This window comes from Oncorhynchus gorbuscha, linkage group LG04 (assembly GCF_021184085.1).
Source record: "Oncorhynchus gorbuscha isolate QuinsamMale2020 ecotype Even-year linkage group LG04, OgorEven_v1.0, whole genome shotgun sequence".
Lineage (NCBI taxonomy): Eukaryota > Metazoa > Chordata > Actinopteri > Salmoniformes > Salmonidae > Oncorhynchus > Oncorhynchus gorbuscha.
The window spans coordinates 28,917,725-28,945,191 of NC_060176.1; the positions used below are offsets into that span (position 1 = coordinate 28,917,725).

Genomic DNA, 27,467 nt, shown 5'->3' on the forward strand with positions numbered 1-27,467 from the left:
CTAGAACTGATGCGCATCAAGAAATAAGGTGACAATGGACAGGGAAAGGACTAGGTGTAGAGCGCCTTATACGAATCCTCACTTCTTGGGTCTGGAGTGCTGCGCGGGTGGAAATTGTAAATGGAAGTTATGGAACTCCCTCGTGTGCTTCTGATATGGGGAAAAGGCTTCAATGAAACTGACATTGAATGTGGAGAATGATACATCCAGGGGTGCAAATTTCACTAGGGATGAGGCCACATTCTGAAATGGTGTTTTTGTCTCTCCCAGTTTTATCATTGGAATGTGATACAAAACGAGGCAAAGGTGTGCTTTAGGGCCATTGCGAAGGCCTCCGAGCAGTCTGACGTGTTTATCCGACTGGATAAAATATGTATGTGTATATATATATGTCCCCCCCACTTCTAAAACCAAAGTTGCTCCCCTGGATACATCTGTTGGCCATTAAGTAACCTATTAATTTCTATGGAGGCTACTGTAGCCTACCATTTGATACAATACATTTGTTGTAGAGTTGTGTTACTATGCAATTATTAATGGCCATGTTTAGTTAATGAAATTGGAAGTTATCAATTGTGATCATGGTCACAGTTCTATCGCATTTGCATCAGCTGTTGTTAGAATGCATTAAATTGAAGGTAACAGTTAGTCAGGCTACAGGTAAAAAATAAATAAATAACCCTGACTGTTAATGATAAGCATAGGCCTATTCAGATAATATCCATATAATTAATATATTATTTAAATGATTTGTGATTTAAATTACGTCCCCATCCTCAGTGGTCTATTCCAGCAGGCTATTGGGCAACATACAGTGGGGCAAAAAAAGTATTTAGTCAGCCACCAATTGTGCAAGTTCTCCCACTTAAAAATATGAGAGAGGCCTGTAATTTTCATCATAGGTACACTTCAACTATGACAGACAAAATGAGAAAAAAATCCAGAAAATCACATTGTAGGATTTTTTATGAATTTATTGGCAAATTATGGTGGAAAATAAGTATTGGTGGGAAATGAGTCTGTACATTTGAATTGAACAAACTGTTAAATTGTTCATTTCACATCGTGCCTAGGCTACTGTAGGCTATCAAGGGCTATAGGCTTCCTGGATCTAGCAAACCAAACCATGGCAAAATTGAATTACAACCATAAACCCAGATTGTAGTAGGCCTAGCCTATGCCTATTGAAATGACAAATCAATCTAGCTAATTGGCCATGTATAATGGCTTGTAGTCTTAACATCAGCCATACAATAATGGCACAATGGCCAGAAAATAGCCTAACATCCTTTTGAAGGTTATCCGAGTGTTCTTGCACAGAGAGCTCGAGATCCTTTGTCCAACTTTCATCCCTCAAACTCTCCTGTTGGATTTAGCTATAGTTCTGCACATGCGCATAAGGGATTTATTTACAATGAAACGAGTTAAATCGACATCCATTGATGGAAAACTATGTGGCGAGTATAAAATAAGGGCGAATTATATTTTCTATTGCAACATATAAAAATTATTTTATTAGTCACCTTAGTTGGCAATAATTATAATTTGGATGGAAAACCGAATTTGTCATCTGTCGTCGTTACAAGTTGCGTCGATATTATTTCTTAATTTTCACGATAACGTTATGGGAAAACTCTTCTCTTGCTGGTTCTAGGATTCAGGCTCTGTGTGAGGGTTTTGAGTAGTCATTGGAATGTACATTTTAGTTCGACCTGGCAACCCTGTTCTCTGAACTTCAGACATCCGGAAGTGAATAAGTGATCTCATCGCAAAACCCAGTTGCTAAACTGCAAGTGTGGTTTGAGGTCGGCGTTCCATAGTAAACAGCCGCACAAACATGACATCAACAAGGACTGAAGGAGCCAGACAAAAAGCAATTTCGTAGTTGGCATCAACTAGCTAGTGATACCGGTCTTAAGCGTTCTCTTTTCACCAATCATAGCTAGAGATGTTCTCCTAGCAATTAGCTAAAAAATGCAGGTATGTTCTGTATTATATTTTGCACTGCCCAGGACGAGCAATCTAATTAGGTAGCTACTAAACAGTAGTAATTGAGCTGTTAACGTTAGCAGGTTATGCTAATTTAGCTAACTGGCTAGTTAGTTGCTAGCTAACGTTAATCAAGTTCAACGTAACTGTTTAACCATCGAAAAGGCGTTTACTAGTTACGTTAACTAGCTAAAAGTTGGTAGAATTTGCATGACTTTGACATTTGCCCAAATTGCAGCCCGAAATAAATTGTTACTTTGTTTGTTTTGTTTAAGCTAACTAACAATACATAGCCCGCTAGCTAAGTTAACTAAGCCTGCTAACTAGCTAGCGAACCAGCTTGCTAACGCCAACCGCGTATATTCGACTATCTAGCTTGTAATAATCCTCCCTCCGCTTCAAGAGAAGCCGACAGGGGACATGAAGCGGATGAATTGTGCCACCATCAACAATTTGTCATACAAAATATTTTCCCTTTGCCTCTTGTTCATTTATTGGAGAGAAGCTAAAGGTCTCATCATTACAGTCAACACACATGAACCAGCTAGCTCTGTGTGAATAATAACAACACTCCGTTGAGTGTTGGACGCTAAAGAATCACCATGGCTGTGGCCAACACCACCAAAACATCATGGCGATTACGTGAGTCGAGTCTCCATTTCACTCACCCTTTCAAGACCTTAATTCAGGCCCACAATTTTATTAGTTTCATTGACCCAGCGATTAATCATGGTGTGTTGTGCATCATTTTCTGTTCCAGAGGAGATTGTAGCCCACTCCAGTAATGTGGTGTGTCTGGCACTGGGGAAGAACTCAGGCCGTCTGCTAGCCACTGGGGGAGAGGACTGCCGAGTCAACATCTGGGCAGTCAGCAAACCCAACTGCATCATGGTACAGACTAGTGAGACCATTAGGGAATAAGTGTGTGTGTGTGTACAGTTTAATCTCTGCTTATTTCTGGTGAATGCTGCCTGTCACTAAAACTCTTATTTCCACCTCTCTTTCCCTCTCTCCCTGTCTCTTTCCTTCTCTCCCTATCTCTTTCCCTCTCTCCCTATCTCTTTCCCTCTCTCCCTATCTCTTTCCCTCTCTCCCTATCTCTTTCCCTCTCTCCCTATCTCTTTCCCTCTCTCCCTATCTCTTTCCCTCTCTCCCTATCTCTTTCTCAGAGTCTGACAGGACATAATAACCCAGTGGAGTGTGTAAAGTTTAATAACTCTGAGGAGCAGGTGGTGGCTGGCTCACAGTCCGGATCACTGCGCGTATGGGACCTGGAGGCTGCAAAGAGTGAGACTGCATTTCACCTGTGTGTGTGTGTGTGTGTGTGTGTGTGTGTGTGTGTGTGTGTGTGTGATGTGGATATGGAGAGGTTAGGTGTGTGGGATGTGGAGATGTTTCTACTAGAGTCAACTAGACCTAGGCTACCAGTTGTTCTGAGAATGTCATATCAATATTTTTGTTATTTTTATCACAGTCCTAAGAACTCTAATGGGACACAAGGCCAATATCTGCAGCTTGGACTTCCACCCATTTGGGGAATACCTGGCATCTGGTTCCATGGACACCAACATCAAGGTGTGTATGTGTGCTGCGTTAGTGAGTGTTGTTAAGAGCTCTACTATGTAGAGTACCGGTCAAAAGTTTGGACACACCTGCTCATTCCATGGTTTTTCTTTCTTTTTACTATTTTCTACATTGAAGAATAATAGTGAAGACATAAACTATGAAATAACACACATGGAATCATGTGTTAACCAAAAAAAGTGTTAAACATATATTTTATACAAAATACATTTTATATTTGAGATTCTTCAAAGTAGCCACCCTTTGCCTTGATGACAGCTTTGCACACACCGAATTAGTGCTGATTTAGATTCTACAATGTAGAAAATAGTGAAATTAAGTAAAATGTATTGAAAGTTTGGACTGGTACTGTATGTGGATTGTTATGTGATACCTGTGCTTAAACAGAGTTTTTTTCTTTCAGCTGTGGGATGTACGGAGAAAGGGCTGTGTGTTCAGGTACAAGGTAAGACTTGCACTTGTGTGTAATTCATGCCCAATTGAAGAGCACCAAGGTTAATTATCGACTAAAGATTTGTGGTTAGGAAGCCCCCCCTCCCCCTTCCTTCACGCTCTGTGAGCGGCCTGCTGGCTGGTCAGTGGCTGATTGTTTTGTTAGCCGTGGGAGTGGGTCTGCTAATCAGCACTAATACTGTGTGTCTATGTCTGGCAGCAGGACTAAGCCAGGGATTACAGTGAGACGGCGAACACTGTCTTGTCTGGCCTGGGGGGGAGGGGCTGGGGACTGACCGTCTGGATAGGAGTAGGGGGGCCCATGTGTGTTTATCAATTTCATATGGCATAATGTGTGTGTTTGTGCAGGGTCACACTCAGGCAGTGAGGTGCCTGGCCTTCAGTCCAGATGGGAAATGGTTGGCCTCTGCTAGTGATGACAGCACCATCAAGGCATGAACCCACCTACACATTGTCAGAAGCTTACTTTCACATGTTTCTCATCTCACATGACTGTGGTCAGTTTGTAAACCAGGGCTCTCCAACCCAGATCCTGGAGAGCTACCGTCCTGTAGGTTTTGCTCCAACCCTAATCTAGCGCAACTGATTCTAATAATTAGCTGGTTGATAAGCTGAGTCAGGTTAGTTACAACTCGGTCTTGAGCAAAAACCTACAGGAGGGTAGCTCTCCAGGAACAGGGTTGCAGAGCCCTATTGTATACTCTCAACCGTATGTTCAGAGGATTAATGAGTTAGACAGCTAACTTGCCTAAGTATTTTGAAATAACTTTTTGGGAAAATAAGCTTGAAATGGGCATGGCCTAATTGACTCAAGAACCAAAAACACAAATCTAAGTGTAACTTTCTTAATGAACCAGAAAACCAATAGTTACTGGTTGTTTATCAAAGTCAGCTGGCTAACTCATCGATCCTGTTTGGTAGTTATACACCTTTGCATATAAGTTCTCCTTCTATAGGCACAGATCTGATATCAGCTTACCTGATTCTTAAGGGCAACGTCACAATATCCCTAGCTGTGCCAGTCAGGAACTCATATTGCCCTCTGACCTGTGTGTCCTAGCTGTGGGACCTGACTGCAGGGAAGATGATCACAGAGTTTACAGCACACACTGGAGCCATCAACATCATCCAGTTCCACCCCAACGAGTATCTGCTAGCGTCAGGCAGCTCTGACCGGTATGGTATCCACACACACACACACACACACACACACACACACACACACACACACACACACACACACACACACACACACACACACACACACACACACACACACACACACACACACACACACACACACACACACACACACACACACACACACACACACTCGGGGGGGGGGGATATGGTCAATAAATACGAATGAGGTAACTGAACATTTGCATACGATGGCTTCAACTCCATTACTAAAGCGGAATGCCTTTGTGTATGTCTGTTCCCTACAGGACCATCAAACTGTGGGATCTGGAAAAGTTCAAGATGATTGGCTCTTCAGAGGGAGAGATGGGACCAGTCAGGTGAGGGCTACCGTCACTATTAACAAGTGTGGTTGGCAGGACACCACGATATTAGAAGTTCAGATGCAACTAACACACTATACTGTATATAAACTATCCCTACACCCCCCCCCCCCCATTTCTCTCTCCAGGTGTCTGGCCTTTAACCTGGATGGCTGCTGTCTGTATAGTGGAGCTGTGGACTCTCTCCGTGTGTATGGCTGGGAGCCCAACCGCTGCTTTGATGTGGTGCCAGTGGGCTGGGGCAAGGTGGCAGACCTGGCTATCTGCAACCACCAGCTGGTGTGTGAGCATGGCATTGCTTTTTACATTTTTTTTTAAACATTTGAGTAATTTAGCGGACACATCTTAATATGGCTCGGTGAGAACCACATTTCAGTCATTTGTAAGTACATTTTTCCTCCGCAAAGTCAGTGCAAGTAGGAAAAGACAAGTGCGAGAGTTGGTGTTTATTTATAATTTTAAAAAAATTGGTGGGGGGGTTACTCTTTTAATGTTACTATTACTATGTAACTACTGTGTTACTGCAACCGTGCGTGTGTGTGAGCCATAGGGATCTTATTAAATTACTATTAGGGATTCTTTATGTGAATCTGTGGTGTCAGCATGACGATTTTACATTTATTACTGTCACTTTGTACTGTTAGTTTTACCCAACCCCTTGTGTTTTTTGCTCTACTGTCCCCCCCCCCTCATCTCTCTCTCTCCAAGATTGGCGTGTCGTACAATCTGACTAATGTTTCGTCCTACGTGGTGGATTTGACGCGGGTGAAGAAGTCTGGCTCTGTGATCCAAGGCGTAATTCAGGATGACCAGCCACTCACAGAGCCCTCCCCGAAAGGATCCACGCTGCGACGCAACTACGACCGACCCCTGACCACCTGCAGCACACAGAGGTACTGCCCACTTCCAAACGCCGCTATTCTACTTTCTATGGAGCGAACTCTAACGTGAGATGGGCACACTAAACTCGGATTTAGTGTTTGTGCCCAAATGCTACGGAATCTGTTTTCAACAAAACCACTTATGAGTTGATTTAAAATCGTTGCGGTTCAAATCATGTGGTCGTCTGTAGCTTAGTTGGTAGGGCATGGTGCTTGCAATGCCAGGTGGCTTCCATGCCCAGGGACCACCCATATATAAGATGTATGCACGTTGCTAAATGGCATATGTTATAGCAAATACTGCATCAAAACAGCATCCGTTAGTTTCCGTTGTGGTAATAAGCAGACTAATTGGGGGTGTGCTCTTCCAGGGTAAAGCAGAGTTCTGAGTCAGACCGCCGCAGCCCCGAGGGGGAGAGGAGGAGCCCCAGTAGCGAGGACGAGAAGGAGTCCTCCGCCGAGATCCGTAACCCTGAGGACTATAAAGAGATCTTCCAGCCAAAGAGCGCCATCTGTAGGCTGATAGTACACCTTACGTTTCATTGCTATCTAATTCAGTGTTCACACGAACATTAGAATGCATGTATTACTACATTAACATCTAGCAGTGTCTTAATCATTCTTGAATTTCATACTAAAAGTCTTCCTTGTTTCCCCCTTCCAGCTCGCACCCCCCCAAAGAGTGAGCCCTTCCCTGCCCCCTTGGAAGATGGTGAGTCCCTTCTACCAAGCCGTTAGTATGAGCAGTATTACATTTGTGTTTGTGGTTAAACTATCACATTGATCTGTTGTGTATAAGATGTGTTGCTGTCCTGAGTTTCATATTCAAGTTGTTTTGTTGCATTTTAATATTTATATATTTATTTATAAGTAAAGAATGGGAGATGGATAAAGAAGTGAAGGGCGCAGCCGGTCGAGCTGGAGCTTCACCAGACTCCGGCACTCATATATTCAAGTTCTCTCTCTTCCTCTTTTCTCTTTTTGTCAGAGAGTTTTGTGGTGAGGGCTAACCAGGGGCTGGTGGAGTTTATGACTCTTATGACTGACAGACAGCAGGTTTGTACTCTACACCTGTACTGTTGTATGTGTGACTGATTTGTGTTTTTTTTGTCATGCTTGTGTGTATGTGGGATTGTCTGTCAGTGAGTTTCTCTGTAAATAAGTTAGATTTGTTTCTAGTATGTGTCTGTGTCACTGCAGTCCGGCCTGTTGTTAAACCTTCCTGTGGCATCGTCCACTCCGGTCCTGAGGGTGGAGCCTACCATGGTCGCCACGGCGCCCCGTCCCATCCCCGTGGTAACCACACGACCTCCGACCTCTAACCACCCCCCCGCACCCCACCCAGCCCCCCCACTGGTCGTTGCTATGGCGAAGGCCAAACCCCAGCCCAGCGTTATCCTCTCCACCAGGAATGAACCAATAGGACTCAATGTGGGAGATTTCCTGCCTGTGAGTGTGTATATACATGCATAACACACACGTTTGTTTAATTTACCATGGAGAAATTTCACTCAAAGACATATCACATTTTGTATGGTTAAATTCTAATGTATTTATGAATAATTTAAAAAATCTCATCACATCTTTTCTTATCTTAGTTCTAATAGTACTAAGTCATTTATTATTTCAACAGTCCATTCACAGTAGAGGCCCTCATTCCTCACTCACCCAAGTCTTTCTCCTCTGATCAGTGACATCAGAGAGCCAGCAGGAGCAGTCTGCATTGGGTCTCTCTCACACTGTAAAAGTAAACCCTGCGCTCCACCTCTATGTGCCAGTTGGCCAGGCAGAGTTGCTCCAGCTCATGCTGACTGTGCCAGCGGATAATCGCTATGTTTCTGAGCTCATACTGCTCGCGTTCCCAGAAATTCAGGCTTTGCCACCTGCACAGTGCTCCTCACACTACTTACTGTGTGAGGAGTGTACCCAGGAAGATAGTGATGCTCCTGTCATCTGGTATAGACTGGTCAAATTGCTGGTGCCAGAAGCTGATTTTTGAGAAAAATCGACCAGTCTTACATAGCAGATGCTGGTGGCACGTGTTGTCTTTTGAATGTATTTATTTAACTATTACAAGTCAATTAGCAACAAATTGCCACCAAAACCAAAGATTGCTATACATTCAAATGTATTCTTATGGTTTAGAATCGCCATGGAATGATTTCAAAGCAGCAGATTTGTTTGTGAGGTCATGAAATTACAATATTGTTTGCCATCTAGAATTGTCATGTCATTGGAATTTAGTACACAAGTTAATGTTTTTATTACACTCGTATAGCCTTCAATACAAAACTGAAATCGATAAGCATTCAATGTATTAATACAATACACATGCAAGTAGCCAGAATAATTACTGAAGCAAAGTCAGGAAGTCGGCATGGGAACTGAAGCAGCTACTTTTGGTAGCATCGAGTGGCGGGAGGCAGAATCACGGTCACAGGGATGGAGCAGCATGACGGTCACGGCCAGCGGGGGAACAGTGGGTCAGGAGACGGGTCGGGAATGATTCAGGAGAGCACCTTGCCGCCCTCACAGCTATCCTTTTGCTTAGCCACGTGACTTTGTAGGGAGAAAGGCTGCTAGCTAGCTACTCCTTCACTGCCAACAAGTAGCACCCACTTGGATGATGCTGCCGGTGCCAGTAGATTAGTGGAATAGTACAGTTCTCCTATTATTAGCCTCTGACATCTCCACTGTCTTTAACTTCAGACTTCGTCTCTACCACAAGCCCCATAAGATAAACTGGGCATAGAATGAAATGGAACACAAATAGTAATTTAATGCATATCAGTCACGGATCAACATGTAAAATCAGCTCAACATTAAACCTACCATAGTGGTACAGTTTTCAAATGCTCCAATCTCCTAATTACATTGTGTACGCATAAAACAATTACAAAAACAAGATGGTCAGCTTCTTAAATATGTTTTAAACAGATGCGCATAGAAATGGAATTGACCCCTAAATGTATGTAGGTTTAGGGTGTGATCAAACAGATGTGTGTATTTACCAGGTTATATATGTTTGCGTATCTCTGTCCTAGCCTGCTCGCAACAACCGGCCCAGTGTGCTGGGTGATGACGAAGCTCTGGCCCAGATCAGAAAGGGCCATGACACCATGTGTGTGATGCTCACCAGCCGACACAAGAACCTGGACACCATCAGAGCTGTGTGGGGCAGCGGGGACGTTAAGGTGTGGCGCTTAACAGACCGCACTGACATCACTTGAAATAAATAATGGCTTGACTTTCAATGTTAAACTCTGACAACATCCTGGACTGATTAGCTGTTTGTGGCCATGAAGTATGGAGAGACGTTACTGGCTGCCTCTTTAAGTGTTTTTTTTTTTTTTTTGTGGTTGCTGCTCTTGTCTTCAGACCTCCTTGGACTCGGCCGTCTCGATGAAGGATCTCTCTATCGTCGTGGACATCCTCAACATCGTTAACCTCAAACCGTGAGTGGATGTTGAAACGCGTGCGCACAAGAAGACTACAGATCTTATTTATAATAATATATGCCATTTAGCAGACACTTTTATCCAAAGCGACTTAGTCATGTGTGCATACATTCTATGTATGGGTGTTCCCGGGGATCGAACCCACTACCCTGGCGTTACAAGCGCCATGCTCTACCAACTGAGCTATTTTAGCGAAGCAAGCCACACATATACTTTCACTGGTCACTCTTGGCTTTGGTGTGAGTACCATGACCAGTAATTTGACCTGTCCCCCCCAGGTCTCTATGGAAACTGGACCTGTGTACCTCTATCCTGCCCCAGATTGAAGAGCTGCTGCAAAGCAAGTATGAGAGGTGAGACAGCAGAGATGAAAGTGATAACAAATCCATGTTTGGGTATAAATGTGTTGACCCATCGTCTCTCCCCGTGCGGTCAGTTACGTGCAGACGGGTTGCACCTCTCTGAAGCTGATCCTGAAGCGTTTCTGGCCTCTCATCTCAGACACGCTGACAGCGCCCCCCTCTGTTGGAGTGGATATAACACGGGAGGAACGGTGAGTTTAGGCCCCATTTTGGAAACCTAAACCGGCTTGAACTTTTAACCATCTATCTGAAGTGTGCATTAATGCAATGGTCACTAATCCTGTTCCTGGAGAGTGACACTATGCAGCCCATCACTAAATAACCATTGTTCTTAAGGGTTCTTAGCTCCGTAATTCATCCAATATTGCTTGCAGAAAGACTCCGATACAGTGAGGCAGGCCATTTCCATTGCATACTGTGAGTTAATGTTTTTTTGTGTTTGAGCCCAGCCACCAGAAGTGCAAGGCATGCTACAAGCAGCTGAAGAACCTCAGCAACGTGGTGAAGAACAAGGCCGACCAGGTGGGACGCCACGGCAGCGCCTTCAAAGAGCTGCAGCTGCTCCTGGCCCCACTGGACTACTGACAGTCGACTATGCAACTGGAGACGCACAGACCCAAAATGGCTGAGCACTGCTGTGAGGACTCGAGTCTGACTGACAGCTGCATTCTCTCATCCACCTGAGTGGTAAATCCGGGGACAATCAGATTCACACTGCTTGTGGATGGACTGAAGCAATGGAGTCAGAGACAGGGTGGGATATGAGTCCTGTGTATCCAGAAGGAGTCCATGTTAGAGATCACTGTGTAGGTGTGTTTTGAGGACGTAGCTCTATTTAAACACGGGGCACTTATGATTCCTTAATCTGTATTTGTCTGTGTATGAGTAATTATGTCCTCTGTAACCTTGACTGGCCGAGCACACACACTTTAATTCCACAGACCTGACTAGGGCCGGGTTTCAATCCGATCGTAGGTTATAGGCATTGCGGCTTTTAAAGGTAATGTTCAAGGAAATCTTATTCACAGTAAAAGCTTCACATTTCGGCTCAATCAGAAATCGCCTTTAAAAGCCGTAATGCCTAACCTACGATCGGATTGAAACCCGGCCTAATATATACTGTGTGATTTAAATTTTCTAAATTCTGTACCTGAGATGTCAACCCTAGATGCACTCTTTGAAAGTAGTTAACACTAAAATAACATGTTTTTCAAATAAAGAATGGAGTCTAGTTGTAGGCATGTTTCTGGAATTGAAAGGAACAACACTTGTTAAGATGTGTGTATTTCCACTCCAGAGAGCAGCACTGTTCTGGTTGGGAAGGTGCTACAGATGTCCAAAATTATAAGGACAAGGCCATGTTTAAGGTTTCTTGTAGAATCAGTTGCAATTTTGAGCACATGGCCATCTCAATTTTTTTCCAGAAAGAGTTCAGATCAGATGCATGTGAATGGTTACCAGTCAGAACCAAATGCTAACCTTAAATGGCATTTAAGAGAAATGTCACGTGTCCTTATCAGTACACCTGTAACAATCTCAGTATGAAACAACTATTTGATCAAACAAGTCGTTACATCTTTTTGTTAACCAAATTGGACTCCATACAAAGATTATGCGAGAACTGTCCAGCTTTAAACTTCCTCTTGAAAGATGTAATAGAATGAACAAGGTGCCATTTCAAAATTGAAAAGAGGAATGACGCGCTGGGTTACCTGCCACATACTTTAGCTGACATTTCTGAATAGCTTTAAAGTAACTTGTTTAGAGATTGTTGTAATTTTGCAATGAATACTCAGTCAATACACTTTAAAACCAACATTTTCTTTGCACCCCATGACTATGTAGCAATGCACGAAAGAAGCTTTAAACCTGCAAAATTCTCAAAGCCAACAAGAGGGTTGTGAAGTGCTTGTGCCCATAGAAAGACATGGTGACTGCTTGGGTTCTCCTAGTGGAGAAGTTCAGGAACTCCTGCTATGGCTGCAACCATCCTGAACCAGTTGGTCAAAGAGCATTGTCTCCGAGTAGGTGTAGTACAACCTACCGTTTAGTAAATGGTGATGAAAGATGTGGTTATATATTTCAACAAACATCTTAAGAGTCCTGTGCTCTCAGAGCTCTATAGAAACAGCATAAGAAGACTTGAGTTCCATTTGGTATCGAGTGTTTATTAAAAAGGGTGTACAAAAACAAGACTGTAGAAACCTACGGCAGCTACAACGAAGACAAAAGCAAGCAAAGATACCCATCAACAACCAACATGATGCAGCGTGTCCTCAATGTTCCTTGGACATGAAGGGAACATTGGTTTAACATTGAAGAAGCACAGCCGATATGTATTGATCGATCAGCTGATCAAATGTACTAAGCATTCCTATTTACACTGGATGCATTTTGAAAAACAGTTCACAAGCTTAATCACTCCCGCAGGGGCAGTAATTTCTGTAGCTACATATGTGTCTGCTCCGTGAGGCGATCTGTTGTCATTTGCTGCCTGTGGTCAGCCATAGGGAGTAGGATAAAGCTGTCCTGGATGCAGATCTAGGGTCAGTTTTGTGTTGTGTCCCTATTGAATAATCTGATCCTAGAAATGTGCCTCTGGGCAACTCCAACCGGCAGCATCCAATAACAGGAATGGCGTTTGAATCGGTCTAGCTTTATTCGCTCGGTACAAGAAACACGATAACATGAACATTTCCATGCAGTGCTAAGGCAGCTCTGTATTGCCCTCTAAAACACAAACGGCTACACAGGAAGTTAACCTCTCTCTGCACTCACATCTCTATTGCTTGCGTCTTATTGGGTACTCAGGGTACTCCACAGTAACATGTATGTGGAGTACCCTGATTGGATGAGGGGGAGAAAGTGTAGAAGGAGACCAGGATGGAATCCTCGTAAAAAAAACAAAAAAAAACAACCAAAGGAGATTTAAGGGATTAAAACATCTCAAAACACACATATACTGTATATGCATATTATCATAATCTGTAACTGGAGCATTGTTATAAAACACATCAAGAAGGTAACAGCCTTGTTTAAAGTGCATTTTTACCCAGAAATACTGTGATTAGAAGGGCTATACTGTTAGTGGATGATGGGACTAGTTAGCACTAGGGGTGTGGGTGTGGCATTATTTTGAGGAAGTCCATTGGCCAATGGGAGAATAGATCACAGGCTCAGTTTAAGGGTCAAAGGGAAGGAGTGAAAGGTGGTGTGGAGTTGTTCTGGGCTGTGAGGGGTAAAGAGTTTCTTTATGAGAGAGTTGTTTTTTGGACACGGGCCTGTGTTACTCTCAGGTGCTCCTCCCATTTGGCCCCTAGTCAGGTGTGGAAGTCTGGTGTGTTGTGTTCCTTCAGGGGTATAGACGAGGGCACGTAGTTAAGATATGGGGGGCTGTACAACAGTCCTGGCTAAAATGAACACCTATTGATTCCTTTCAGCTATCAGTGGAAATGAAGAAATTGAGAACTGGAGAGCATTGGGACTGAGTCTCGGTATGCAGCATGAGGCGGCCATCCACGAGGGTCAAAGTTCATATCCCCCTCTTTATCCCTCTGCTCTTCAAATTAAAATGTCACCGTTCGATTGGTCAGATCTGATAATTTGCCTCGTCCAGTTGCTCTCACCCATTGGCTGAGTGAGATCAGCAGAAGGAGACAGGGCTGATAGTGGATAGGTTGTTCCCAAAGCAGAGACTTTCTATTGGTGGGTCAAGGTGCTGGTTAACACCCTCCTGTTCAGATGGCCCAATGGCTGACTGGATCAGGGTCCGGTTTCATTCTGAATCCATTGGAGCCTTCAGACAGACAGTTTCAGTCGTCCTGTAGGGGCAGAGTAATAGGTTTAGGAAAATGAATAGTGGGGAGTGGTGTCCCTGTGTTAATAACGGCTCACTACAACCCAGCCAGAGAGCAGCACAGATGGGGGAAAGGAAGAGGATGTATCCACAGATTCCACACACACTAAATCCATATAGACAAGACACGAAAACATATAAACACCCTCACATCATACAATATACAGATCACATAGATAAGAATTGCATTCAGACAGTCAGACAGACCGTCAGTCACAGACAGCCAGAAGTCAGAGTCACAGACGTGTACGGACACATTCACCCACACACACATGGATCTGCAGATAGAGAAACAAAGCTTACAGTCTCTCACATAGACAGAGGGGCAAGAGTCAAGATCCACACAAACAGTTTCCTGGGGTTAGAGGTGGGGTGTGTTAGATAGGTGGGCATTAACCAGGTGACATGGGTGGGCACTTGGCACCATGCCATGCTGAGCATTTACTTTTCATGCCAAGCGACCAATCAGCATAAACCCCACCTACCTGCCCACAGTCCCCCACCAATGGGATGGCTCTGCCTAACAGCCTGTCTGCAAACCAACCAATCAGACCAGAGGATCAGGACACAGGAGTGAACGGATTCACACCTCACTTTGTGTATATTTTGTATCATCCCAATAATGGTGGCATAAGGTGGTGTGTGTGTGTACATGTTAGTGTTGTATATTGATGGGTCCCAGAGTTCTTGGTGACAGGACATTTCAAGAGAGGCATGTGTACCTGTTGGGACTAAGGGAAGGAGGGAGGGGAGGGAGGGATGTGTGTGCGTGTGCGTATGTATATATATATATATATATATATATATACATACATATAGTGCCTTGCGAAAGTATTCGGCCCCCTTGAACTTTGCGACCTTTTGCCACATTTCAGGCTTCAAAACATAAAGATATAAAACTGTATTTTTTTGTGAAGAATCAACAACAAGTGGGGCACAATCATGAAGTGGAACGACATTTATTGGATATTTCAAACTTTTTTAACAAATCAAAAACTGAAAAATTGGGCGTGCAAAATTATTCAGCCCCTTTTTACTTTCAGTGCAGCAAACTCTCTCCAGAAGTTCAGTGAGGATCTCTGAATGATCCAATGTTGACCTAAATGACTAATGATGATAAATACAATCCACCTGTGTGTAATCAAGTCTCCGTATAAATGCACCTGCACTGTGATAGTCTCAGAGGTCCGTTAAAAGCGCAGAGAGCATCATGAAGAACAAGGAAGACACCAGGCAGGTCCGAGATACTGTTGTGAAGAAGTTTAAAGCTGGATTTGGATACAAAAAGATTTCCCAAGCTTTAAACATCCCAAGGAGCACTGTGCAAGCGATAATATTGAAATGGAAGGAGTATCAGACCACTGCAAATCTACCAAGACCTGGCCGTCCCTCTAAACTTTCAGCTCATACAAGGAGAAGACTGATCAGAGATGCAGCCAAGAGGCCCATGATCACGCTGGATGAACTGCAGAGATCTACAGCTGAAGTGGGAGACTCTGTCCATAGGACTTACAATCAGTCGTATATTGCACAAATCTGGCCTTTATGGAAGAGTGGCAAGAGGAAAGCCATTTCTTAAAGATATCCATAAAAAGTGTCATTTACAGTTTGCCACAAGCCACCTGGGAGACACACCAAACATGTGGAAGAAGGTGCTCTGGTCAGATGAATCCAAAATTGAATTTTTTGGCAACAATGCAAAACGTTATGTTTGGCGTAAAAGCAACACAGCTCATCACCCTGAACACACCATCCCCACTGTCAAACATGGTGGTGGCAGCATCATGATTTGCGCCTGCTTTTCTTCAGCAGGGACAGGGAAGATGGTTAAAATTGATGGGAAGATGGATGGAGCCAAATACAGGACCATTCTGGAAGAAAACCTGATGGAGTCTGCAAAAGACCTGAGACTGGGACGGAGATTTGTCTTCCAACAAGACAATGATCCAAAACATAAAGCAAAATCTACAATAGAATGGTTCAAAAATAAACGTATCCAGGTGTTAGAATGGCCAAGTCAAAGTCCAGACCTGAATCCAATCGAGAATCTGTGGAAAGAACTGAAAACTGCTGTTCACAAATGCTCTCCATCCAACCTCACTGAGCTCGAGCTGTTTTGCAAGGAGGAATGGGAAAAAATTTCAGTCTCTTGATGTGCAAAACTGATAGAGACATACCCCAAGCGACCCCAAGCGACTTACAGCTGTAATCGCAGCAAAAGGTGGCTCTACAAAGTATTAACTTAAGGGGGCTGAATAATTTTGCACGCCCAATTCTTCAGTTTTTGATTTGTTAAAAAAGTTTGAAATATCCAATAAATGTCTTTCCACTTCATGATTGTGTCCCACTTGTTGTTTCTTCACAAAAAATACAGTTTTATATCTTTATGTTTGAAGCCTGAAATGTGGCAAAAGGTCGCAAAGTTCAAGGGGGCCGAATACTTTCGCAAGGCACTGTATATATGTGTGTATATATAGGTGTGTGTGTACATTTACCTGTAGAGAGCTGGGACTGAGACCTCCGTCGTGTGGTGGGGGTTTTGGAGGAGGCAGAGAGGGTGGAGCCGGCACTGCTGGCCCGAGAGATGGGGAGGGGCACGGGAGTCACCGGGGGAGAGTCCAGCTGCAGAAAGGTCAAAGTTCAATTATAGAAATATCAATACCAAAGTTCAAGATCCCCATTCCGCTAAGGATCCTGTCTGTCTAACTGGATTATGATTGTTTCTCTGCTTCGGTTTCGCTCTCATCAGTCTGAAACTTAAGACGATCTTAGATTGATTGTCTGGGGCCAAGTTAACCTCCCATTTCATGTAAGAAAGTCATGACTATGATGCGTTTAGGGAAAGAGGATCATTTACATGTGAGCTTGACCAGTTCCAGTCCCCTTGGTTAGTGGGTTCGGGGTACTCCCCGGGATAGTTTGTATGTAGTAGGACTGAAGCTCAGTTCTGGTGACATTTTAATGAAAATAAAATTATGCCGACACCTGACATCACCATGTTTTCACCACTAGATGGTGTCAGAACAATCTGAGATGGTGGGTGTCATGGCTTGCTGAAATGAAAGGACCCTGCTGCAAGCTTGCGAGTTCCACTTTCTACTCAGGTGTAAACACTTCTGGAACCCAGACTGGATGCATCTATTATGCATTTGAGTGCAGGCTCTGTCTGGCATTAACTCAGGGAGTTTTCATCTGATGAAAGCAGTGTGTTTGAATGGTAATCTGTTGAAAGTGTCTCCTAAATTAACAAAGTGCATAACTAATCATAACTAAGTGGTCATCAGGAATGGTCCATTATTAGATACCATTTTCGTCACCTTTCCTGAATGTGTCACCAAATCACCAAATTCACTGAGAATAAATTACATAGGATGAATAAACAATATACGAGCCACAGCTCAATACTACTTGTCAAACAAAGACTTGATACTGTATACTCATTGTTGGGTTGGGATTGGGCGTTGGATGGCTTTTGGCCATTTCTTTGGATTCCTCATACTCATTGTTAGAAAAAGAGTTTGGTCTAAATCGGATGTTAGGTACTATATTTATTGAATATTATAAGAATCCTAAAAATGTATACAGCCAATTTGGGTGCAATCAATGACCTTGATTTTTCAGATTTCAATTGATATTTCAACAAAATAATGTTGCAGAAATGCTACTCTTATCTGTTTCTAACAGAAACAATTTCAGAACAATCAGATGGTGGGTGTCATGACTTGATCAAATAAAATCAAACTACCCAGAGGCTTTTTGGAGATAACCTTTTCAAACATCCTGAGCCTACTAGATCTTCTGTGCAAGACAGTGGGTTTCCTGACCTGGATCATTAAGGGCAGAGGGACAGAATGAAACCTGATGCCCCAGATGTGGCTCAGTGATCTGGGGAAGGTTTGACGTAAGGCCTGGGCTGACCTAGCACGTGTGTGAGATTTCATGTGTGAGTGCGTCCCTCACTCTCTCCAGGGTGATTGCGTGCGTGCATAGGTTACCTCCACACTGTCGTGGGTGGGCGAGGAGGAGGTGGAGGAATTCTCCCACTGTCTCCTGGTGGCATTGCCCAGCTCGATGGTCCGTACCCGCTGGGCAAACTTCAGAGAGCACACAGACTCACTCATGTTACTGACCAGGGGAGACACCTAGAGAAAATACCTTCTGATATTAGCCTGAAGTCCAACATTGACAGCTTCAAGCATTGATCGTTTTATCATAGGCTAATATCCAATTTAATTTGAAACCCCTTACCACCCACCCCTCTCACTCCTCTACCCCTCTCTCACCTGCACCATCATCAGGGTCTTGCTGTCCCCGCTCAGTGAGTCAGACAGCAGGTAGGTGAGCCGGGAGTTCCTAAAGGGCACGTGGGAGTGTCGGCTCCGTAACGCATTGATGACATCACCAAGGGCCGACAGGGACTTGTTGATGCACTGGGCCTCTCGCAGACGGCTGCCCTCTGCCCCAGATTTAGCAATCCGCTCTGAGCCAGCCAGGTCAACCAGGTTCAGCTTACCTAGTAGAGGGTGTACAGAGATAAAATCCTGAATTAGTGTGTGTCTGTCTGCCTGTGTACCTTGTCCGGTACAGGAATTGTGTGTGTACCTTGCGTGCGGTGCCCGGTGGAGATGTTGACGCCTGCTACGGTGATGATGAGGAGGGCGTGAGAGCGGGAGCTGTGTTCGTTCAGATTGGTGCAGGCTGTGGCCCTATTCATGTGACCCAGCTCAAACACCTACACAGAGTGCACAGGCCAGGGGTTAGAGGTCAAAGGTCATTGGAAGTGAATAACTGCTCCTTCATCCGCACAGGCACATGGCAGAACACACACAGGACAAGATTTAAATCATTAACACACAAACTAATCTGTAGACTACAGACAAATCCAGGCTTTGGCACATTCCACTTGTTCAGGGAACACAAGAGCTCTGACAGACATTTCAGGATGAGAAAACAAGAGCTCAGTCTCAGGCCTGAAGAACCGTGGGAGCCGTCTTATTAACTGACACATGATTGTAAACAACGCCCAAGTTCATCTTACTCCAAACCTCTATTTAATTGGAAAACAGTACTGAAGGAAATGTATTGCTTTAGGGTTTCGTTAAGGAATACCATTTGGCACATTGTGATTGGTAAGTAACATATAAACAAAATGTGATTCATTGATTGCAGATCAGAGCACAAAGCTACCTCACTAGCCCAACGTCCTGTGGCAGGCATAGTACAAGTGGCAGTAGTAGAATGGTGGCCTCACCCTGTTGATGTCCTCAGGGCTCTGGACAGTGAACTCCGTGAGGCCTGGCACATAGAGCTGACCGCTACCGTCCGGGTTCATCTTGATGTCCAGCTTCTCACCCTGGATGTCCCCCAAAAGGTTCCTACAGGAAACAGTAACACACGGTCACAAAGATGGTTCCCACTCAAATAAAAAAAACGGTCTTAAAATGATACCCATACGGCACTACTTCAGGTGTATGGTGTCATTTCCTATGATATCCCCCAACAACATTCGGCAGACAGAGAGATAGATGGATAACTGGATAGCTCAAATTAACAAAAGCGATCTATGTATCTATCAAGATAATCTGTAGCCAACTCTCCAACTAAGTGGGGCCAAAACGGCTTCTCTCATGTGTTGTGACATTCCACCCCTCCAATTCTCTTCTCGTGGCGAGTTCTGCTGTCACGCTTTGGCAGAAAGGACACACAGATGTTCAGAGATGACAAAATAGAGAGACGGTGAGATAGACGGAGGAAGGAGATAGAGGGAGAAAAAGAGGGAGGAAGGGAATAGAGGGAGGGTGGAGAGGAGCTCGTGTTCAACAGATGAACCAAGGACGTTAAATATAATCCACTCTTATATAACTGCTGGCCCCATGCACTCAAATTGCTTACACAGATGCACACAGCAACTGTGTCAAAGACAGCTTAGGTCTAAATCACAATGAAATAACGCTTCAGCCTTGATCAAAAAAAAAAAAAAAAGAAGCCTTCTCATAAAGGTACGTATTGTAACTACGTGACCCCTTTGCTTCCCCTCTGTCATTGTGTAACCCCTGAGGCAAGGCCACCCCTGCACTCAAATCCAAACCTACTCACCCTGTCTGACCTTATACTGATGCGTGTGTGTGCGTGTGTGTGTCCTCTCACCGTAGGGTCTCGTTGTAGATCTCCACCATGCTAACAGTGATCTTGAAGTCCCAGTCGGGCGCTTTCTCAGTCACCTCAGAGAACAGCAGTCTGAGAGCCCTTTGGTTAATGCCCGGGTCCTTGGCCACACCCTAAAGAAAAAAGGACAGACAAGACATTTGCTATTAACAACCACTACAACACATCTCTTCATTTATCTCCTGTGGTATGAGAGAGAAGGAGAGAGAGTGAAAGTAAGTGTGTGTGTATTAGCAGCGAATACCTCCATGGTGTAGGTCTTTCCTGAGCCCGTCTGTCCGTAGGCGAAGATGCACACGTTAAAGCCATCAATACAGGACGTCACCAGGGACTGGACCTCCTGGAACACCTGGTTAGCCAATCAGAGAGGGACCGTTAGGATGACAGGCATTGTGATTGGTGACAGTAAACCATTAGAATATATAGAGACAGCAACATCCTTTTGGTATATCTCAACTTAAAAAAAGGGGCTTCCTCATGTCATTTCCTTCATCTGTGCTGATGAGAAACGTCTTATGTTGCTTTTACCTGTGGTTACGTTTTCAGATGAGTAAAGACGAAGGCAAGGAAGCCACTTCAGACTATTGAGATGTACTCCAAGTCATGATCTTTTACTGACCTCTTCCTGTGTGGCCTGAGGGTGGAACACCTTGTCCAGTTCAAAGGTCATCAGTTTGACCTTGTTGGAAAGATAGAGAAGGGCATCGTCGTCTGGGTCAAAGCTGACCATGTTTTCGGCAGAATCATGCTCCCCCTGGCACACCGGCCGCACCCGACAGAACACCCTGATGTTACCTGGGAAGTGAAGGCAGAGGAGAGAGGCATTACAATACTGTTTAGGGACAACACATTAAAAGATCCACTGCTTTTGAACAGAATTGATCTGTTACATACTCAGATGCACCTGTGGAATCAAATCAAGCTTTGTCACATGCACCGAATACAACCTTACTGTGAAATGCTTACTTACAAGCCCTTAACCAACAGTGCAGATCAAGAAGAGTTAAGAAATTTTTTACCAAATAAACTAAAGTAAAAAATTAAATAAAAAGTAAATACTAAAAGAACAATAACGAGACTATATACAGGGGGTACCGGTACCGAGTCAATGTGCTGGGGTACAGTCGAGGTAATTTGTACATGTAGGTAGGGGTAAACTGCCTATGCATAGATAATAAACAGTGAGTAGCACCAGTGTAAAATCAAATGGGTGGGGGTGTCAATGTAAATAGTCCGGGTGGCCATTTGATTAATTGTTCAGCAGTCTTATGGCTTGGGGGTAGAAGCTGTTAAGCCTTTTGGTCCGAGACTTGGTGCTCCAGTACCGCTTGCCGTGCGGGAGAGAGAACAGTCTATGACTTGGGTGATGGGAGTCTAACAATTTTTTTGTCTTTCCTCTGACACTGCCTAGTATATATGTCCTGGTTGGCAGGAAGCTTGGCCCCAGTGATGTACTGGGCCTACCCACTACCTTCTGTAGAGCCTTACGGTCAGATGCCGAGCAGTTGCCATGCCAGGCAGTGATGCAACCGGTCAGGATGCTCTCGATGGTGCAGCTGTAGAACCTTTTGAGGATCTGAGTACCCATGTCACATCTTTTCAGTCTCCTGAGGGGGAATAGGTTTTGTCGTGTTCTCTTCACGACTGTCTCAGTGTGCTTGGACCATGTTAGTTTGTTGGTGATGTGGATGCCAAGGAACTTGAAGCTCTCGACCGCTCCACTACAGCCCTGTCGATGAGAATGGGGGAGTGCTCGGTGCGCCTTTTCCTGTAGTCCACAATTGTCTTGATCACGTGGAGGGAGAGGTTGTTGTCCTTGCACTACATGGCCAGGTCTCTGACCTCCTCCCTATAGGCTGTATCGTCGTTGTCAGTGATCAGGCCTACCACTGTTGTGTCATCGGCAAACTTAATGATGGTGTTGGAGTCATGCCTGGCCGCGCAGTCATGAGCGAACAGGGAGTACAGGAGGGGACTGAGCATGCACCCGAGTGACCCCCGTGTTGAGGATCAGCGTGGCGGATGTGTTGTTACCTACCTTTACCACCTGGGGGAGGCCCGTCAGGAACTCCAGGATCCAGTTGCAGAGGGAGGCGTTTAGTCCCAGGGTCCTTAGCACAGTGATGAGCTTTGAGGGCACTATGTTGATGAACGCTGAACTGTAGTCAATGAATAGCATTCTCACATAGGTGTATCTTTTGTCCAGGTGTGAAAGTGCCATGTGGAGTGCAATAGAGATTGCATCATCTGTGGATCTGTTGGGGCGGTATGCGCAAATTGGTGTGGGTCTAGGGTTTCTGGGATAATGGTGTTGATGTGAGCCATGACCAGCCTTTCAAAGCACTTCATTGCTACATATGTGAGTGCTACGGGTCAGTAGCCATTTAGGCAGGTTACCTTAGTGTTCTTGGGCACAGGGACTATGGTGGTTTGCCTGAAACATGTAGGTATTACAGACTCAGTCAAGAAGAGGTTGAAAATTTCAGTGAACACACTTGCCAGTTGGTCAGCGCATGCTCGGAGTACCTGTCATGGTAATCCATCTGGCCCAGCAGCTTTGTGAATGTTGACCTGTTTCAAGGTCTTGCTCACATCGGCTACGGAGAGCGTGATCACAGTCGTCCATAACAGCTGGTGCTCTCATGTATGCTTCAGTGTTGCTTTCCTTGAAGCGAGCATAAAAAGGCATTTAGCTCGTCTGGTAGACTCGCGTCACTGGGCAGCTCGTGGCTGGGTTTCCCTTTGTAGTCCGCAGTCTTCAAGCCTTGCCATATCCGAGGAGCCTCACAACCGATGTAGTAGGATTCAATCTTCATCCTGTATTGACGCTTTGCCTATTTGATGGTTCGTCTGAGGGCGTAGCGGGATTTCTAATAAGTGTCCGGATTGGTGTCCCGCTAATTGAAAGCGGCAGCTCTAGCCTTTAGCTCGATGTGGATGTTGCCTGTAATCCATGGCTTCTGGTTGGGATATGTACGTACGGTCACTGTGGGGAGCGTCAATGCACTTACTGATAAAGCCGATGACTGAGATGGTATACACCTCAAAGCCATTGGATGAATCTCGGAACACATTCCAGTCTGTGCTAGCAAAACTAGCGAATCAACTGGATGTACACACTATACACTAGCTAGTATGAACGGCTGATATCACACACACACACACACACACACACACACACACACACACACACACACACACACACACACACACACACACACACACACACACACACACACACACACACACACACACACACACACACACACACACACACACACACACTTAAGTCATTTAGCAGACGCTCTTATCCAGAGCGACTTACAAATTGGTGAATTCACCTTATGACATCCAGTGGAACAGTCACTTTACAATAGTGCATCTAAATCTTAAGGGGGGGTGAGAGGGATTACTTATCCTATCCACACACACACACACACACACACCTCTCAGAATGCACGGTCAAGGGCTCGTACCTTTGATGCGCACCAACTCGTTGTGACACTTCTTCCTCAGGTTCATCTCTCTCTTGTACTTCCTCAGCAGCTCTTGGTTGGCACTGCTCACCTCGCCTATCACCTGGCAGATCTCCTGCTTGGCCTCGGTGATGGCCTTCTCCAGCATGAAGGGGAAGTCCTGAACCTGTCTCTTCAGACAGTTGTAGTCACAGGTGAGAGTACGCAGGGCTGGCTGCAGGGTCAACAGGTTCATACGCACCCCTGGGGACAGGGAGGGACACGCACGCATTTTTGTTACATCAGTGAACAACGACAAAAAACAGAGCACACAAACATTCCTGGGTAATATTCATTAGGAAGGACAGCAAAATTGAATAAAACCTGAAGTGAAAAATGTTTCGCAGTGTGCCCTAATGAATACTGCCGAGACTACAATGTGCATACGCGCAAATGCAAAAAGTACATAAACATAAAAGTCCTAAACTTTCGTCTTACCTGCCAGGTTCTCATGCACGGCCTTCATCTCACTTTCGGCCCTGATGAAGGCCTCCTCTATCACCCTGTTCTTCTCCTCCTCCAGGTTCTGCATTTCAGCCTCTAACTGGCCCTGGGCCCGCTCCATCTCCCCCTCGTACACCAGGATCTACAAGGGACAAAGAGAGAGAGGTTAGAGGGTTGGACATGGGGATTGGAGTAGGTCTTGGGACAGTACCAGCACACCATACTGGTCTAGGCGGGGGACTGGAGCGTGTTTGGTGGTCTACCTGGAGTTAAGAGCTAAAAATCTAGCATAAAAGCTAACACAGCACTGGAACTCAGATCTAATAGCTACCAGGGCATTTGAACTAAAGGCTTCAAATGCCCCTTAACATCTTTGTTAAGATCTGAAGCCTATAACTAACCCATGGAGGTAATTAAAAGTTAGCTCCCAGCAAAACTATCGGGTTTGCTTCTTCTCAGCTACAGGATATATTAATGGGTTCACAATGGGTTGTGAACCATCATTACAGCTAAAAGCTAATCCAAAACCACACACTGCACCCCCAATACAAGACTGGAGGACCCTCAGAGATTTAGGGTACAGTTTATGCATGTCACTACAGTACACAGGTTTTTGGTAGGGGTTGAAACCACACAGATGGGCAGAGTTTGGGGAGCAGGGTACCTGAGACACAGGAAGTGATGTAGTGAGAAAACAGGAAGCACTATGAGGGGCCTAATGTGCCTATCAAAGGGGGCCAACCTTAGACAACCTGCAAATGACCGCGCCATTGCCCCTTCCGACGGCCTTGGAGAGCAGGCCGCAGATACGGCCACGGTCCGCACGCAGCTGGAACCAAACGTAAGCGAAGAGAGAGGGGTTAACACGGCCCATGCCACTACAGGGGAGGGGAGGGGATTGGACGAGGGTTGAACCATTCACCTCTACTGGGAGGGAAGGGTGTTTTTGTGAAGGACCGTACCGCCACAATCTACTACAAGGGGGGTGAGTTGGATTGTACCAATGCTGGTACCAGGGGGAGGAACGAGGAAAACTTCAGAAATAACAAAGACAAACTGGTTATGCGTGTGTGTGACAGTAGTATGTGTGTGTTGTTAGATGGTTGTGTGTGTGCGCGCCTGTGTACATGTGCATCTCCTTATGTGTGTACCTGAGCTCGGAGCTGGGAGCTGGTCCTCTGGGAATCGTGCAACTGTGTCTCCAGCTCTCGGAGCAGCTGTCTCTGCAGTGATAGCTGCTCCTGCAGGGCGACACCCTTGGCCTGGGCCTCGGCTACGGCCTGCTGAGAGTCTGACGACTCCACCTCCACTATCTCAGTCACATACTGGACGGAGAGAGAATAGAGAGAGCGAGATAGATAGGGTAGGATAAGAGAGAGAAAGGTGGGGAGCAGGAGAGCGAGATTGATATCGTAAGATTATCAGGGAACACAATTCAGCAGCAAATGCTCTTGTAACATCCCAGTCATTCACAGAACTCAAAAACATTGGATAGGTGGTAAGCTACCAACATACAACGTACCCATCCTATCATTACAGATCTACGAGGGACCATTAAGTAACATAGGAGCTAGCAAGGGGTTGTTTTTGAAATGGGACAGTTTTTCAGATTCCTCACCTTGACCTGATGGGGCCGGGTGGCCTGTTTGACCAGCTCCTCCTCACAATCTCTGAGCCGCACACTCAGCTGCTGCTCCACCTCCCCCTGCTGACACTTAGACTCCTCCAGTTGCCTCTGCATCTCCCCCGTGTGGCGCTTGGACTCCTCCAGCTGTCGGCTGAGCGTCTCCACCCTGCTGGCCTTCTCCAGGACCTGCTGCTCCAATTCAGCCAGCCTCTTCTGCCTCGGTCTGGCCTGGTTCTCCCAGCGAGACACCGCTTCACGCAGGGCCTCCGCATCCTATATAACACATAATCCACCACACATGCTTATAACACAGCCTCTTTTCGCTCTTCTAACGAGATACCTTTCCAAACAGGGCTTCTGTATCCTACACACACAGAGCTATAATAGACACATAAAAAACATGTTTTTTACAGCCTCTACCCTCACTTGATTTGCCCATGCCACACCCATACCTGGCTGTGGGGGCAGTCAGTGGTTGTACAGGCCGGTGGAGGAGGCTCCTGGAGCAGTGAGGTCTTGCATGCCTTCAGCTCCTGCTTCAGCCGCTCGTTCTCGACCACCAGCAGCTCCAGGTGCTTCTCCAGGTCGGTCGCCCCCTACAGGACAGAAGAAACAGGCACATGTCAGTATCACACTCACAAAGGCACCACAGAGGGATATCAATATACACAGGAAGGAATTAACACACACACACACACACACACACACACACACACACACACACACACACACACACACACACACACACACACACACACACACACACACACACACACACACACACACACACACACACACACACACTTTTCCCTCTGACTATTGTTCATTATCTGCCCCCCGGACACAAACATCAGGAGACAGTGAAACAAAACAACACATTCACGTACATAACATTGCAATTGCCCCCTCTCCCTCACCTCCCCCTCTTACACACACTCACTCACATGCAACACCTTAGAATGCCTGTGAAGCAGAAGTGTGTCACGGTGCAATCTTACACCTGAAAGTATAGGTGCCAGTTATCGTGAGCTTGTCTTTCCCAAGCTTCCCAAGAATGTAGGCCAGCTGGGATCTGCCCTCATTCTCCCTTTAGTTTCCTCCTCACCAGTCTTTCTCCTCCCATTTCCCTCTCTCTCTATTCTACTCACCAGCTCCGAGCGCAGTCTCTCCACCTCCTGGTTCTGGTCTAGTAGCTTCTCCTCCAGCTCCCCCACCTGTGTGCGCAGCGCTGCGATGAGCTGCTCTCCTTCCTGAATGAGACGGATGCTGTGCTGCTGATGCTCCTGTGGCTCACCCAGCCTCTGCACTGCCCGAACACCTGCAACACACACACAGACAGTGATAACACATTATATACACGCACCCACAGAATTTAAAAACAGACACACACTCCATCCAAGCCCCACAGTGTTGGATAATGCGTGTTGACAGTCGGTCACAGCCGTGACACACAGCTCTCTTCTTGTTGACAGGCTGGTTTGTGTCAGCATTGTGAACACCGTCCTGACAAGACACAACCCATTCGGAGTCATTCACTTCACAGTAATTACTGCCGTATCAGTCACGACTCACAGTCCTGTTTTTACATCTGCAGTTCTCCTAAATACTCT

General features: G+C 45.4%; 2 protein-coding genes across 8 annotated transcripts in view; one reads left to right on the forward strand and one right to left on the reverse strand.

Annotated features, from left to right (window-relative positions):
* Positions 1-1,470: 1,470 nt before the first annotated feature.
* LOC124033945 (katanin p80 WD40 repeat-containing subunit B1-like) lies at positions 1,471-11,481 on the forward strand. Of its 2 annotated transcripts, XM_046346469.1 has the most exons (20): positions 1,471-1,980; positions 2,495-2,631; positions 2,750-2,880; positions 3,159-3,276; positions 3,464-3,564; positions 3,977-4,018; positions 4,375-4,458; positions 5,087-5,202; positions 5,475-5,546; positions 5,678-5,828; positions 6,258-6,442; positions 6,802-6,944; positions 7,095-7,142; positions 7,419-7,486; positions 7,631-7,879; positions 9,475-9,624; positions 9,809-9,885; positions 10,167-10,241; positions 10,325-10,441; positions 10,700-11,481. In XM_046346469.1, exons 2-20 carry the CDS (start codon positions 2,592-2,594, stop codon positions 10,833-10,835), a joined length of 2,103 nt encoding a protein of 700 aa, XP_046202425.1. In that variant the 5' UTR covers positions 1,471-1,980; positions 2,495-2,591; the 3' UTR covers positions 10,836-11,481. The 2 variants fall into 2 exon arrangements, with proteins under 2 accessions (XP_046202425.1, XP_046202426.1); XM_046346470.1 differs by having other exon boundaries at positions 1,471-2,631.
* A 916-nt stretch (positions 11,482-12,397) lies between these two features.
* Positions 12,398-27,467, reverse strand: part of LOC124033944 (kinesin-like protein KIFC3) — a 67,166-nt gene continuing 52,096 nt past the window's right edge. For 4 of the 6 annotated variants that reach the window (XM_046346468.1, XM_046346463.1, XM_046346465.1 and 1 more), the window contains 17 exons: positions 27,006-27,175; positions 26,310-26,453; positions 25,849-26,130; positions 25,382-25,555; positions 24,973-25,059; positions 24,225-24,372; positions 23,748-23,990; positions 20,891-21,066; positions 20,516-20,620; positions 20,254-20,384; positions 19,358-19,481; positions 18,709-18,838; positions 18,390-18,619; positions 18,102-18,248; positions 16,602-16,728; positions 14,592-14,638; positions 12,398-14,071 (listed from right to left, as the gene is read on the reverse strand). In XM_046346468.1, the coding sequence (XP_046202424.1) occupies positions 14,063-14,071; positions 14,592-14,638; positions 16,602-16,728; positions 18,102-18,248; positions 18,390-18,619; positions 18,709-18,838; positions 19,358-19,481; positions 20,254-20,384; positions 20,516-20,620; positions 20,891-21,066; positions 23,748-23,990; positions 24,225-24,372; positions 24,973-25,059; positions 25,382-25,555; positions 25,849-26,130; positions 26,310-26,453; positions 27,006-27,175 (2,474 nt within the window). In that variant the 3' untranslated portion in view covers positions 12,398-14,062. The remainder of the gene's footprint in view (positions 14,072-14,591; positions 14,639-16,601; positions 16,729-18,101; positions 18,249-18,389; positions 18,620-18,708; positions 18,839-19,357; positions 19,482-20,253; positions 20,385-20,515; positions 20,621-20,890; positions 21,067-23,747; positions 23,991-24,224; positions 24,373-24,972; positions 25,060-25,381; positions 25,556-25,848; positions 26,131-26,309; positions 26,454-27,005; positions 27,176-27,467) is intronic. The other 2 variants (XM_046346466.1, XM_046346464.1) reach the window with 2 other exon arrangements.

Bases quoted from the DNA above. Each gene is read 5' to 3' on its own strand.
- LOC124033945 (XM_046346470.1), top strand. From the start codon at position 2,592: ATGGCTGTGGCCAACACCACCAAAACATCATGGCGATTAC. The intron at 2,881-3,158 runs GTACAGACTAGT...TCTCTTTCTCAG, and splicing joins GCAAACCCAACTGCATCATG to AGTCTGACAGGACATAATAA. The intron at 7,880-9,474 runs GTGAGTGTGTAT...TCTCTGTCCTAG, and splicing joins ATGTGGGAGATTTCCTGCCT to CCTGCTCGCAACAACCGGCC.